A 14,193-nucleotide genomic window follows, 5' to 3' on the forward strand; every position below is an offset into this window, starting at 1 on the left:
TAGGTCTTTGATTCATTTTTAGTTAATTTTTATATATGATGTAATTGACGTGATTTTATGTTGCTTCTATTTTTGTAAAAAATGCTTAGATTAGTCTTCATTTCTTTTGATGCTTGGTTAAGAGCCAGAATAAACATATCTTGAGAGGCAGCATATTACCTTTTACACAATATAGGCTCTTAAATATGTTGGTAATATTGTTTCAAAATTAGAAATCAAAAGTTTGTATTCTAAGATGTCATTTCTAAACTCAATAAATATATAAATCTCACAAGTTTCCAAACTTGATTAGTTAACTAGGAAACAAATTAACTGAGTTTATTGATTTCTCATTTTTCTCCTTTTTTTAACCTTTAGGTCTTCATGTACGTTTAAGCAGGCTTGGCGCTGTTTCAAGACTGCATGAGTTTGTGCCTTTTGTAAGTGACTCTTGAGTACTGATTTGCTTATATCATATTTCTAAACATTTCTTGTTTGAGGAGTGGGAAGAAAAATAATACTTTGAAACCCACTTGAATAATTCTCATTTAGGAATTTTACATCTATATATAGTACATTGAAACCTGAATCACAGGGACTTGGAGTCATCTAGTATCTAGTTCAAGCCATTCCGTTTTACAAACGAGAAACTGAGGAATATATAGTGCCTTAACTTCGAGACACATCCAAGCTCTGTGCGAAATAATGAAATGGACTCACTTCTCTTTCAGGAGGACTTTCAAGTAGAGATACTAGTGGAATATCCTTTGCGTTGTCTGGTATTGGTTGCCCAGGTTGTTGCCGAGATGTGGCGAAGAAATGGGCTCTCTCTCATTAGCCAGGTATGGCAAAGCCTATTATTCACATTTGTGAATGTGGTCATTTTCTGATTTTTTTTCTTTTATATAAATTTTGCCTGTGTCCCTGGCTTTTGCTGAGTATTTGCTTTCTGTTCTCTTGCGTAAACTCAGAAACGAAAGTTCTAGTGACCATATCAACATTTTTCCACTTACCGTATTGCGTGGATAGAGTAGGTGAAAACCAGCAGTACCACCAGAAACCTGCCATTAATATAGGTCTTTTCTGAAGGTTACCTTACTTGGGAACCTGTATTCCCACCACCTGTCTTAGTTGAAGGCTACCTTACAAGTTTTCCTTCTGTTTTAGAGCAAATAAGGAGAAGTACTTTTCCTAAAAGGTGGGGAAACAGAACTTGTGAAAATACCATTTGTGAGAAAAACGGTGTTGTAATTGATTGTAGAAATTAGGTTGCTTTTATCAAAGTGGGTATTTTAAACTTAGGGGAAATAAATTGTTTTGTTACACATGTTGACAGTAATAGCTAATATAGAGCATTTTTAATTCTGAAATATTTTCATACCATATTTCCTCACTGTATCCTCATAAATCCCTTAAAATGAGTCATAGATTTCTAACTTTTTTTTTGGCACTAAGAAGTTCTTGAGGTTTCTAGTCTATAGAACGTTTCAAGAATAGTTTTTATTGAGAATTCTGTTTGAAATAAAACAATTCATTTAGCTTCTTTTCTATCTTTTATTTTATAGGTGTTTTATTACCAAGACGTTAAGTGCAGAGAAGAAATGTATGATAAAGATATCATCATGCTTCAGGTACCTATTTAAATTACTTATGATATTTATGTCTTAACCTTTCTTCTTAGATTCTTTATAATAAGAGATGTCAATTGTAATTATTTTTAACTCTAGTTACTTAAATTTTTCTCACTGTTAAAACTGAATATGGTATCATAAGAAATGGAAAGGACTACTACATTATCTTCTGCAGACTGACATTATAATTTTTCTGACAGTCCTACTAGAGACAGGTGTTTCTCCATTTAATACATAAGAACTGTGAATCTGTATTTCTTTCACAGATTGGTGCATCTTTAATGGATCCCAACAAGTTCTTGTTACTGATACTTCAGAGGTATGAACTTGCTGATGCTTTTAATAAGACTATTTCCACAAAGGACCAGGTAAGCCACAGAAACTGCTATGTGAATTAATTCCAAAGGAAATATTATTAACAATTTTAATTATATTTAAGATTTTTGTATCTTTATGTGTATCTCCAAAAATCACACATATACATATTACATGCATATATATCTACATGTAGACACATATACTCTTTTCCCTCTATAAAAATTAGGATATATGGATTAACAAAAAAGCAGAAAAGTCATATGAAACACTGCCTTCTAGATATGATCACTTTAAAAGTTTTGGTGTCTTGTTTGTTTTTAAAGTAAAAATTGGGTCATTTTGTATGTGCTATTTTGTAATTTGCTTCTTGTGCTTAATGAAATATTGTGGTAGGTTTTCTCTTGTCACTAAATAAATATACAACTACATTGTCTGTTTTTTTACATCATAATTTTTAGTGGCTGTATAGTATTACACTATATGAATGCATTATACTTAGTCACCCATTGCTGAAGAGGTTTTTCCAGTTTTTTTGGTCTTATAAACATCTCTCTACCTCAAGATTTAAACGCTTGCCTAGTTACTTTGTTAAGATAAATTTTTAGAAGTGGATTTTCTGGAGAAAACCATGTGTTCTTTGTTAAGACTCATAATACGTATTGTCACTGCTCTCAGAGAAGTTACTCCAATTTAAGCTCTCTCAAGCAGTATGTACATCTTTAATGGCACTGGTATTTTACATCTTTGTTGATCTGATAGGTGAAAGATGGTGTTTCATTTTCGTTTGTAGTTCTTTAGTTATTAGTGATGTTAACCATGTTTTCATGATTATTGGCCTTTTTTTTCTTTTTGTAGTGAGTTATCTGTTCCTGCTCTTCACTCTTTTTCTGTTTTTGTAAGAGTTCCTTGTTTAGTGAAGATATTAATTCTTCATTTACTGTATTTGTTACGTTTTTCACAGTTTATAATTTGTCTCATGGAGTTTCGTCACATCTTCATTGTTTTAGTATTTGATACCAGCTTATAAAGTAGCCCTTGACTACTTTGAATTTACGAATCACATTATATTATTCTTTCAAATTAGAAGTCACTTGCAAAGGACCAAAGAAGAGAATACAAAATACAAAGCTAATTTTCAGTCATGTTTTATTCTCAGTGAAAATGAATATCTAATTTACTATAGTGCTTAAATAAGAGGTGTTTTAGAGAAGGGTACTCTCACTATACCGTTTGGTATCTATTTGAAGCCACTCTCTCAGCAACCTAGGTAAGAAGGAAGCCACAAGTAGGGGGAAAGTTAAGTGTTAGAGTTAGTTTGTTGACTTAAGGCTATATGGGGAATAATGATAATGAAAGCAATAATATTTGACAGTTCTTATTGAGTTCTTGTTATATGTCAGGTATTGTGAACTTTGTTGAATTTAATGTCAGAAAGGGAATTTACTCACCTCGTTATTCTCTGTTGCTTTGATCTGAAAGAAAATACTGAACTGGATGGACCATGAGTCTGATCCAGAAATGTTTGTTTTATGGAGGTTTTTGATTGTTATGTAACTAATTTATTCTTTTCTGTTCTATAGGATTTGATTAAACAATATAATACATTAATAGAAGAAATGCTTCAAGTTCTCATCTATATTGTGGGTAAGATTAAAACATGTTTTGAAATAGAACATGGGTTACTTTTTAGAAAGAACGTTAATAAAAACTGTAATTTATCATTTTACTCTTCTCCCACATACAACGTAGAATATTAAAGATTAATGTGGCTAATGTGATCGATATGTTTAGAAACCTACATTTAAATGAGCACAGCTGTTACATCTTTGCTCTTCAATACCTGATTTGTAATTATTTGGACTTGTTTGTAGAGGTCTGGAATATAATTATCCTACTTAGAAATGTAGATGAAAAATACCTATATGCTAAGTGCTAAAGATTTTACGTGTATATATATATATATGAAACGTCAAAGTCAGGTCTAAGTAGAATATGTTTTCATTATGTCATTCTGTTAAATTACTTTGTGCAAATATTGGCCATAGTTTTTCTTTTGTATATTTTATATTATAGTCTCTGTTGATTTTACCAACTAAGTAAAAATTCTTGAATTCTCTTCTGGCTCTTATTTCTTACTTAACTGCAACAGACACTGCTTTGTATTAAAAGTTCCTAGTGAGGATTCTAGCCATTAGCTAAATCTGAAAACGTGGGTTCATTTTATTTGTTGTTTGTCAGAGGGCTAATTGCTGGACTAGCAGCTTGTCATAGCAGGAAGTGTGGTAAGCCTTCACTGCTAAGTGAGATGCAAATCTTCTGGGCACTGACTCTTCCTGTCCAGAATATTCCATAGGAAACTGATGAAAAAAATGGACAAATTGAGAATGTGTAAAAGATTTTTAAGTTGATGATATACTTTATTAAATTATAAAAATGAGAATTTTTGTGTTTGTTCTTGGAATACTCTATGAAGAATTTCTAATACCATACTATATTTTTGCTGTTTTGTATTGTTACTATTTTTTTATTGCTACTGTTATTTTAGTGTTACTGCATTTACCTGAATTTATTGGGTTTTTTCCTTCTATGTAATTTGATTTTTAGTTAGTACTTGCTATATTCTTGAGTATATGTTCATTACTTTCAAGAGTCAACATTTAAAATATATATATATATATAAAACCTCTTATTTTATAATAGAAAAAACATTAAGAAGTAGAAGATTCAGATTAGAAATCAGAAGATGTAGTTTTGGTCTTGCTGTCAACCATCAAGAGCATGCCATTTACATTCTTTGGGTCTCAAATTTATATTTGTAAAATGTGAAGGGAATCTACATGATCTCTAAACTTCTAGGGAATACTGTTGTTGGTGGGGGAAAAAATTGAAAATTCCCAAATACTTTACAAATGTGAGGAGGAATGAGTCTGTTCGAAATGAATTCACTTACCAAAAAGTCATTCTTTGGCTAATTTGTAGAATTCATCAAATCTCTTACGCAAAAGGATTCCTGTCTTTGTAATAACCCTCTTGTAGAATTGTAGGACTTTGTACACATGTTGTAATATTAACAATCAATAGTGACATAAGGCCAGATATTGTAAACCTTCTTGAGGCAATGGGGATTAGATGCTGCTGACACCAGTGAAGTCCCCATAGTTAATTTAGCTATTTTCTTTCTCCATTTGGCAGTTTATTAAGATGAAAAATGGAAACCTGATCATGTGGGCATTTTAGCAACACTAGTCATTCCTGATACATATTATTGTTTTGTCGTTTAACCCCTAAGACATTTTTAAGTGTTTTTCAGTTTTCACTTTGTTGTTTCTTAAACAACAAGTAAGACAAAACTGTAGAAGATCTTGAAAGAAAAGCTATCATTCAGTGGTGGCCACTGCTCATTCAATTCTGCCCTTTTTTCTGGATTAGAAACACATGCTAATTTAATTGAGGGGCCTTGTTGATAATGTGTATGTGTATGTATACGTGTGTTTGTGTGTGTGTGTATAATAAGTAAGTTAAGAGGCGGCCTGTGTTCTTCAGATCTCTTCATTTTTCTTCCTCTGTCTTTCAGCAGATAGACTTTTCTTTTTCAGATTAGGAACATGTCCAAATAATTTTTCGTCTCTCCCTCATAGACATAATTTAATGCAATCTTCTGTGTATTAAGTGCTCATGGTGAGAAGAGATTTAAATAGAAAACAATTAATTGTTTTTCTTTTCATTGTTTCTATTAGGAGAGCGTTATGTACCTGGAGTGGGAAATGTGACCAAAGAAGAGGTCACAATGAGAGAAATTATTCACTTGCTTTGTATTGAACCCATGCCTCACAGTGCCATTGCCAAAAATTTACCGGAGAATGTAAGTCCAATTTTGTTTTTTACTCCATTCACCTCAAGATGGGATAGTTGTTTTCTTTTTCTTTAACTGGAAGCTGCTTAGTTTTAGGAAAATTTGTTTAGCAGATTTTGCAGATATAAAACTATCACCATTCATTTTTTAATGGTATAAACTTCTGGGCTTTTGAGCACTAGGAAATATTTTAGAAACATTCTGACTATTTAGAAAGTATTTTAGAACAGGAAACTCCTTGACTTTTTGTTTACTTTAAAATAAGATTTCTCCAGAGGAAAAGGAGACTCCTTGAAATTCTGAGACTATTTAAGTGGTGTGTTAGTGTGAGTCTTTTGAGAAGCAGATGTCAAGACAAAAACATTTAAGATTGTGTTAGGAGCAATGGCTATGAGAGAAAATGGTGAGAGAGCTGGGAAAGACTGGGAGAGCCATCACACTGTGATACAATCTGACTCCAGGTGAAGGAAAGAGGGAAGGAAGGTTAGATAGAAGCATCCTGGACTGCTGGGTAGTCTAATCAAGGTTTGATGCCTTCCCATGTCTCCCAGAGTGAGCCTATATTAGTATCTCTGTTCCCTCTAATTGGAGATCTGCATGGTGCCGTCTCAGGGCCTCCACAGGTGCTATTTATGTTTTTGTATATACTGATATTGAAGTAGTGGTCCTAAAGATTATCAGTCTCCTATTTTTTCCCCTGAGATTTAATTATGAATTAGAACAATGATTCTTAAAAGAGAATTAGAGGGGCTGGCCCCGTAGGCAAGTAGGTTAAGTTCACGCGCTCAGCTCTGGCGGCCCAGGGTTTCACTGATTCCGATCCTGGGCATGGATATGGCACTGCTCATCAGGCCATGCTGAGGCTGTGCCCCACACAGCACAACCAGAGGCACTCACAACTAGAATATACAACTATATACCGAGGGGCTTTGGAGAGAAAAAGGAAAAAAAAAAAGATTGGCAACAGATGTTAGCTCAGGTGCCAATCTTTTTTTTTAAAAAAAAGAATTATACTTATCTGTACTATCAAGGCTTTCCAGAGAAGTAGAATAGAGATAAGCTTTGACTATTGGTCATTTCCCCCCCCAGATTATTTGTATCTTTTTAAAATTTCATTGTTAACTGATTCTCAAAATGTAACCACTTGACGTATCACCTTCATAACTTTTGCATATCCATCTACCAATTTTATAGTTGTTAATACATTTTTAAGTCAACTTATATTTTTATTTAGCATCTTTCTAAGCAATGATATCAGTGAAATAGTAGGTTTGACATCCTAGATTATTTTTTCCTAATACATACTAAAATAAGTGAATTAACTATTCAAAATTTTTTAAATGTATAACTCTGTGCCACCTAAAATAATTTCACATACCACTAATGATATTGCCTACTATACTTTGCAAAACAAAATGCTTTAGGGCATATAAAACTTTTCACTGCTTACCCTAAGTACATTTTTTTTGAAAGAGGCTGAATTTCTTAATTTTTATAAGACTATAGGAATCTATGAGCTTACTTTAGTATCTTGACTAGGTCCTTATCCTGATTGTAAATGATTTCATTAAAAAAAATAATATTCTTTGTTCAAGGAAAAGTTCAGGCCAGTCAGGAAAAAAACGATTAAAATTGCAGAAGCCAGAATACATTTGGACATCTACCTATGTATTTTGCTGTAGATCCCATTTATCTTGTTACCTTGGCTTTAGGGATTAGTACAGCATGAATATGTGCTTAAATGATGTGGATGATGAACATACTGCGTAAAGAAAAGCTCTTTTTCTTTGAACTATTGGTATTGTGTGTTTGTGTGTATGCGTGTGTAACACATATGAGGGCAAACTTAGATAAAATTTCTTCCTAAAGAATTTTATATATAGGCCTTATCTCTGTTAAGAAATGGGTCCCTCAAAACAAAGCTAATTGGTTTTAGACCTATTTTTTTATATTGGAAATTGATCTTTTTTTTGTTGTTTACAAAGTATTTCAGGAATGCTGTTGAAAATGTATTTTCATTTCAACATGAAATGTTGAAATGTATGAAAATGAAAATTTATCAGTTTACAGTAAGAGAAGAAAGTTATTACATGAAGGTAAAAATCACAAAAATATTGTTTCAACAGGAAAATAATGAAACTGGCTTAGAGAATGTCATAAACAAAGTGGCCACATTTAAGTAAGTATTTAATGTTTACCCTTATTCTGAGAGGTAGACTGATCTTTGTTCTTGTACTCAGGATACTTTGTAGAAGCTCTGAAGCTCTTGCCTGAACTCCTAGGAACAAGAATGGAGTACAGATTAGAAGGAGTGAGAATGAGGGCCACACAGTAGGCACCTAGTACATGTTTGTTGAAGAAATGAGTGTTTTGGACAGGTGAATGAGAAATATCTGTGATATTAGGTAACTTGGTGAGTAAACAGAGAAACCTTTCTGATAGTCTCTTTTCCATCAATTCTAAGCGATGACTTTATTTATCCTATAAATTTTTATTTTATATGCTAATTTTAGACTTTTCTCCAGCAGGCTTAAAATAGTATTTTAGAATCCTTTCATTCTTTGAGATAATATAAAATGAAAATAAGATTTTAAGTAGATTAATTCTTGAAATTTAAAAAATTGATATTGGTAGTGAATTTCTACTTATTATAGTATTGCATTTATAGATAAATTACTAGATTCAAGTAACTTTAAAAATAGGTGGTAGGTTTTTTTATCCTCTAATAATGCTCAGTGAAATAGTTCACTTAAGAATTCAGTTGAAACCAAAAACTAATGTGCAGAACAAATATGGTTTACTCTTTTTAGCCTTGATAGTTTTTTTCCTTACAGTGCTATACAGAGCATTCAACACTGTACCTTCATCTACAATTGGCTAAGGCCATGATGTCTCACTACCGTTTTAGATTTGACCTTAGACAAGGTAGTGTGCTTTAATTGGGCGGGCAGCCTATAGGTTTCAGAGGCTAAAGAAGCAGCCTTAGGGATTTAAGTAGGGCGTAGGATCAGATCTATATAGCATAAAATAAACTTCCTCAGATTTGTTTGAATTTCATAATTGTTAAACGCAACTTAGGTGTTATCAGGACTTGGAGCTCACAATGTAGGTTTTTAGTTTTACTGTTGGAATGAAACTTGTCATTTCAGTTTAAGAAAGCTGAATGAGATATGACTATGTTTTCTTCCTCTAGATTTTGACTTTTAGATTTTTTTTAGTTTCCTGTTTTTTCTGTATTCTGTACTTCAGGAACACTGCACTTCATCTCTGTATTTTCTGTCTGTTTAGGAAACCAGGTGTATCAGGTCATGGAGTTTATGAACTGAAAGACGAATCACTGAAAGACTTCAATATGTACTTTTATCATTACTCCAAAACACAGCATAGCAAGGTAGGAAAAGTTATCCTCTTCAGTAAATAAGCCTAAAAGCCGTCATGCTTTCTAACTCCACAGAAAAATTCCTGGTTTTTCTATAATTTCATGCTGGTTCTCATTAATAGAGGCCATTTTCTCACCCAAGAAATTAAAATGGAATCAATAATGTAATCTGGTATACAGGGAATATTTAAAATTTCCAGATTATACTAAAAACAGCCTTAATAGCTGTTTTAGGGGGAGAAGGATTCAATCCAGGATCGTGAACTACGTTAGGTGTCTTGTTTCTCTAGTCTCCTTTAATTTAGGATAATCTTTTTGCCTTTTTTGTCATTTATAATGTTGACAGTTCTGTAGAGTACAGGCTAGTTGTCTTTTAGAACATCCTATATTCCGCATATGTCTGATTATATTCTCATGATCAGATTCAAGTTGAACATTTTGGGACAAAAATACTACATAAGTGATATATCACATCAGTGGGCACATAATATCGATTTGTTCTAGCAAGGGTGGTGCTTGAGTTTTTAAAGTGATATCTGGTTTTGTGCTTATAAAATCGGTAATTTCTAGCCCATAGTACAATCCCCTGTACATAAGAGGCGCTAGGTAAATATTGTTAACTGAAAGAATAGGAACTAAATTCTTGACGAGGACTATTACCCATCTATTTTGCAGTGACCTTTCCTAGAACAGCCATTTTATTTCTGGGACAAGGTTGCTTTTTTTTTCCCCCCCACAAGGTTGCATTTTGAATACTTCCTTCAGTATATAAAGTATTTTGTTAGGTTGGTGAATCTTCCCTGCCTGCTTCAAAGTATTCCATTGGTTTCATGCTTGCCAAGCAATATATTTAAAGATAAACTTTTTCTTTTTTTTAATAGGCTGAACATATGCAGAAGAAAAGGAGAAAACAAGAAAACAAAGATGAAGGTAAAAACTGAGATTCTGAATTGCCTCATTTTGACTATTTTCTTTGGGTTTGTATCAGCAAAGCATACAGGTTTTTTTTACACAGTTTTTTTTTGGGTTTTTTTGTCATTTTTTTGAGAGTGGGCAACTAGTGGAAGCACAAAGAACTCTGATTCCTGTTCATATATTAAGATATGGCCCATATCAGTAGTGATAAAATTTAAGCTTATGGTAAATGGAGTTTATTCTGGATGACTGACATAGTGACTTATATTTCCCTTGACGTTGATGTTTTCAGTGCTTTAAAGTTCAGTAACAAAAATCATGTGGTGTTTTGCATGTTTAGCATATAGGACAACCCAAATAAAAATGTACTTGTTTGTCTCTTCTGCCATCCATCTCCCACCCACTGTAGCGTTACCACCACCACCGCCTCCTGAATTCTGCCCTGCTTTCAGCAAAGTGGTTAACCTTCTCAATTGTGATATCATGATGTACATTCTTAGGACCATATTTGAGCGGGCAGTAGACATAGATTCTAACTTGTGGACTGAGGGTATGCTCCAGATGGTATGTATATCTGAAATACTTTCTCAACTTCAAGTCCTAGAGTTCTTAGAGGCCTGGAGAAGATCCCTGGTCTAACTTTCTAACTTTAGTCAGAACCACAACTAGAGCACCTGTGACCTACGGGTCATTAAAAATAGCTTAGATGTGTAATGTACAGCATGGGGACTATAGTTGATAATACTGTATTGCATATTTGAAAGTTGCTTAGAGAGTAGATCTTAAAAGTTCTCATCACAAGAAAAAAAATCCTATAACTGTATAGTGGCGGATGTTAATTAGACTAATTGTGGTGATCATTTCACAATGTATACAAATATTGAATCAGTAAGTTGTATACCTGAAACTAATATAATGTTGCATGTCAGTTATATCTCAACAAAAAAAGACTAAAAAAAATAGCTTAGATATGGCACAGATTTTCTTAGTGACATATTCTCATGTTTTTGGCATACTTACTCTTGGGAATCATTTATACCTTTTTTTTAGAAGTCCTTCTGCTAATTATAAATTGGCATATCATTATTACAGCATAATTTTCTATATTTTCTATTTCACTTGTATTATAAGGAGACAGAATGATAAAGATTTGAAAACAGACAGGTCTAGGTTTGAATCTTGAGTTACCTCACTTCCTATTTAGGAGCAAAGAATAATTTCCCCATTGGTGAAAAGGATCTGTGTGTAATTATTTCATAGAGTTGTTATGAGAATTAGCTTATTGAGTGGAAGCAGCTGTTTTTTCTTGATACTGTATGGGGAAATTACTTAATAATGCTACCTTTGGTAGCTGTAACTGGATATTTATTTAGCACTTGCCTAACTAAATTCTTTTTTTCTTTGGCTGTTCTTGGGCTGGAGGCTCTAAATGCTGTCATACTGTATGTTTATCTCAATAATTGTTATAACAGTGGTAAACACATGCAGTAAAAAATTTCAAACCTTAGAGATATATTTGAAATCAAAAGTTAAAATTTCTCTCCCTGCCTCCCAGTGCCCTACCTAGGAGATAAGCACTGGCAAAGGTTTGTATCTTCTGGAAATCATTCCACGTTAGCACATATAAGCCGTGACAGCTGCATATTCCATCTGGATATCTATAATGCATTTAACCAGTCTCTTAGTAATAGACATGTAGGTTGTTTTCAGGTATTTGTATAACAGCAGTGTTATTTTACTAAACTCTAAAATTGTTGCCACTCTAAGAGGTGAAAAATATGATGGTCTTGTTTTAACTCTCATTTCTTTAGTTTTAAATGAAGTTGAACATTTTTAATATGTGTATTTATCATTTCTCTATGAACTGCTTATTCATAACCTTTGCCCATTTTTTCTGTGTCCGTTTGCTTACTTTTATACCTCCATTTAAAATATATTTACCTAAAGAAGTAACGTTTTAAAGATCTCATATTTTCCTCCTTCAGGCATTTCATATTCTGGCATTGGGCTTGCTAGAAGAAAAGCAGCAGCTTCAAAAAGCTCCCGAAGAAGAAGTGACATTTGACTTTTACCATAAGGCTTCAAGTATGTTTTAATATAATTTTTCAACACACTTTCAGCTAATTACCAACTTATAATTGAAAGTTTAACTCTTACAGAGTTTTAATATTTCAATCCTTAAAACAGAAAAAACCGAAATTGTCTTTTTCTACCATCTTTAGTTTTTAACTAATATTTTCAACAATACAAATATATTTTTTAATCCCCAACTACAGTCCTTTCATTGTGTAATCCCATGCCCCTTTTTGGACTGGCTGCATACATTGATGATTTCTTACTTTCATTCCTTGTCTCAGTATTACCAAGTATTTGCTGCTGCATAAACCATAACGTTCACATTACCTGTCTACGGAAGATATTAACGTTCCTGAGTTTAAAATGGTTGCAGGAGTCTGAGTGAATGATGTGTTCGTTTTGTACTCTTTTCAACATGGAAAAGCAGAATAGGTTTAGATTAGATTTTTATTAAATGCTACCTGATTAAGATAGTTTTTTCAAAGCACATTCCAGGGACATTGATTTTAAGACCAACAACAGAAAAGCATCTCATTTTCTATTTACATACTGTATTTTTTAGATCCCTGAAGACATCATAAACCTATTCAGTTTATGGATATAATAGCTCCTGCTTCCATATTTTTGGGAGCTTTGGTTTTCATTAAGTACTTTTGCTAGACAGTGAGGTAAGTGGAGGAATGGCGACAGACAGATTGTTAAGGATGGCTCTCACTTAGCCCCAACGGGAAATATATAGGAGAGACTTAAAGTAATTCTTTTTCAGGTTATTTAATTTAGTACTTAGTACTTCATGTAATTGCAGTTTCTTCCGTTGAAAAATTAATGAAGTTAAGGTATTAATTGCAAACTTTGGTTATCAATGTGAATAACATTAACTATAAATTATAATTTTTACATAATTTTGAAGATATATATTTATGATATGTAATTTTTGTATTTTACAAAAGGATTGGGAAGTTCAGCCATGAATGCTCAAAATATACAAATGCTTTTGGAAAAGCTCAAAGGAATTCCTCAGTTAGAAGGGCAGAAGGACATGATAACATGGATACTCCAGGTAAACCTGAAAAATGATCATATCTTGGTTTAAATATTTAAGAATCCTCTGTTTGCCTCTGGTCATAAAGTCATTTACTACTGATTTTCATGGTCATTCATATTTTTTCTTGTTAGTAATTCTATTTTCCTATGTTTTGGTGGAGGGTTTCTCTTAAATAAATTAAGGTGGATTCATTTGTGTTGTTATTCATTCAACATGTATTGAATGCACATGTATTACATGCCTCCTGTGTGCCGTGCTCATTTCTAGACTCTGAACAAGACAGATAAGCTTGCTATCATGGAGCATACACTTTAGTTGCGGTACAGACAATAAGAAAATATCAGGATAATTGAGTAGAAGAGTAGGGGGTAAAACTTTAGATGGGTAATTAGAAAAGCCTCTCTCGGGGGGTGACATTGGAACTGAACGACATGGAGCCAGTCTTATAAAAATCTAGAAGAGTACTCCAGAAAGAGGAATAGCAGTGCAAAAGCTCTGAGGTGGCCAGAAAGAAGCTAGTGTGACTGGAACCCAATGTGGGAGGGAGAGGAAGGTAGGCAACAAGGTCAGAGGCAGCCAGGGGCCAGATTATAGAGGACCTTACAGGGGACTTTACAGGTCAGGTGTAAAGTGGTAGATTTTAATTTTGAGGACAGTGGGAAACCACTGAAGGATTTTAAGTGACATAATCTGGTCTGTATTTTTACAGGATCACTCTGGCTGCTCTTGGGTAAATGGATGATAGGGGATGAGAGTAGAAGCAGGGAAACTATTAGGAGACTATTGCAGTAATCTTGGTAAGAAATGAGCATGATGTGTGCTAGGATGCAGTTGACAAGAAGCTGGACTCATTCCAGTATAATTTGATGGTAAAATCTATAGAACTTGTTGATAGATTTGATGGAAGGGACGAGGAAAATCAAGGAGTCAAAGATGATTCCTGGGTTTGGAATATGAACTATTGGATGGCAGTCCCTTTGGGGAGGAGTGAATAGGG

The 14,193-nt window shown here is 33.4% G+C and overlaps 1 protein-coding gene across 3 annotated transcripts in view; it reads left to right on the forward strand.

Moving 5' to 3' along the window:
* Positions 1–14,193, forward strand: part of UBR1 (ubiquitin protein ligase E3 component n-recognin 1) — a 166,595-nt gene that overhangs the window by 101,275 nt on the left and 51,127 nt on the right. For all 3 annotated transcript variants that reach the window (XR_011529200.1, XM_070582691.1, XM_070582701.1), the window contains 12 exons: positions 358–419; positions 711–821; positions 1,545–1,610; positions 1,877–1,978; positions 3,509–3,572; positions 5,666–5,790; positions 7,908–7,960; positions 9,070–9,172; positions 10,042–10,090; positions 10,485–10,639; positions 12,061–12,160; positions 13,102–13,211. Coding sequence is in view for 2 of the 3 variants with exons in the window: in XM_070582691.1 (XP_070438792.1) it covers positions 358–419; positions 711–821; positions 1,545–1,610; positions 1,877–1,978; positions 3,509–3,572; positions 5,666–5,790; positions 7,908–7,960; positions 9,070–9,172; positions 10,042–10,090; positions 10,485–10,639; positions 12,061–12,160; positions 13,102–13,211 (1,100 nt within the window). In the remaining variant the exon portion in view is untranslated. The remainder of the gene's footprint in view (positions 1–357; positions 420–710; positions 822–1,544; positions 1,611–1,876; positions 1,979–3,508; positions 3,573–5,665; positions 5,791–7,907; positions 7,961–9,069; positions 9,173–10,041; positions 10,091–10,484; positions 10,640–12,060; positions 12,161–13,101; positions 13,212–14,193) is intronic.

This window comes from Equus przewalskii, chromosome 1, assembly GCF_037783145.1.
Source record: "Equus przewalskii isolate Varuska chromosome 1, EquPr2, whole genome shotgun sequence".
Lineage (NCBI taxonomy): Eukaryota > Metazoa > Chordata > Mammalia > Perissodactyla > Equidae > Equus > Equus przewalskii.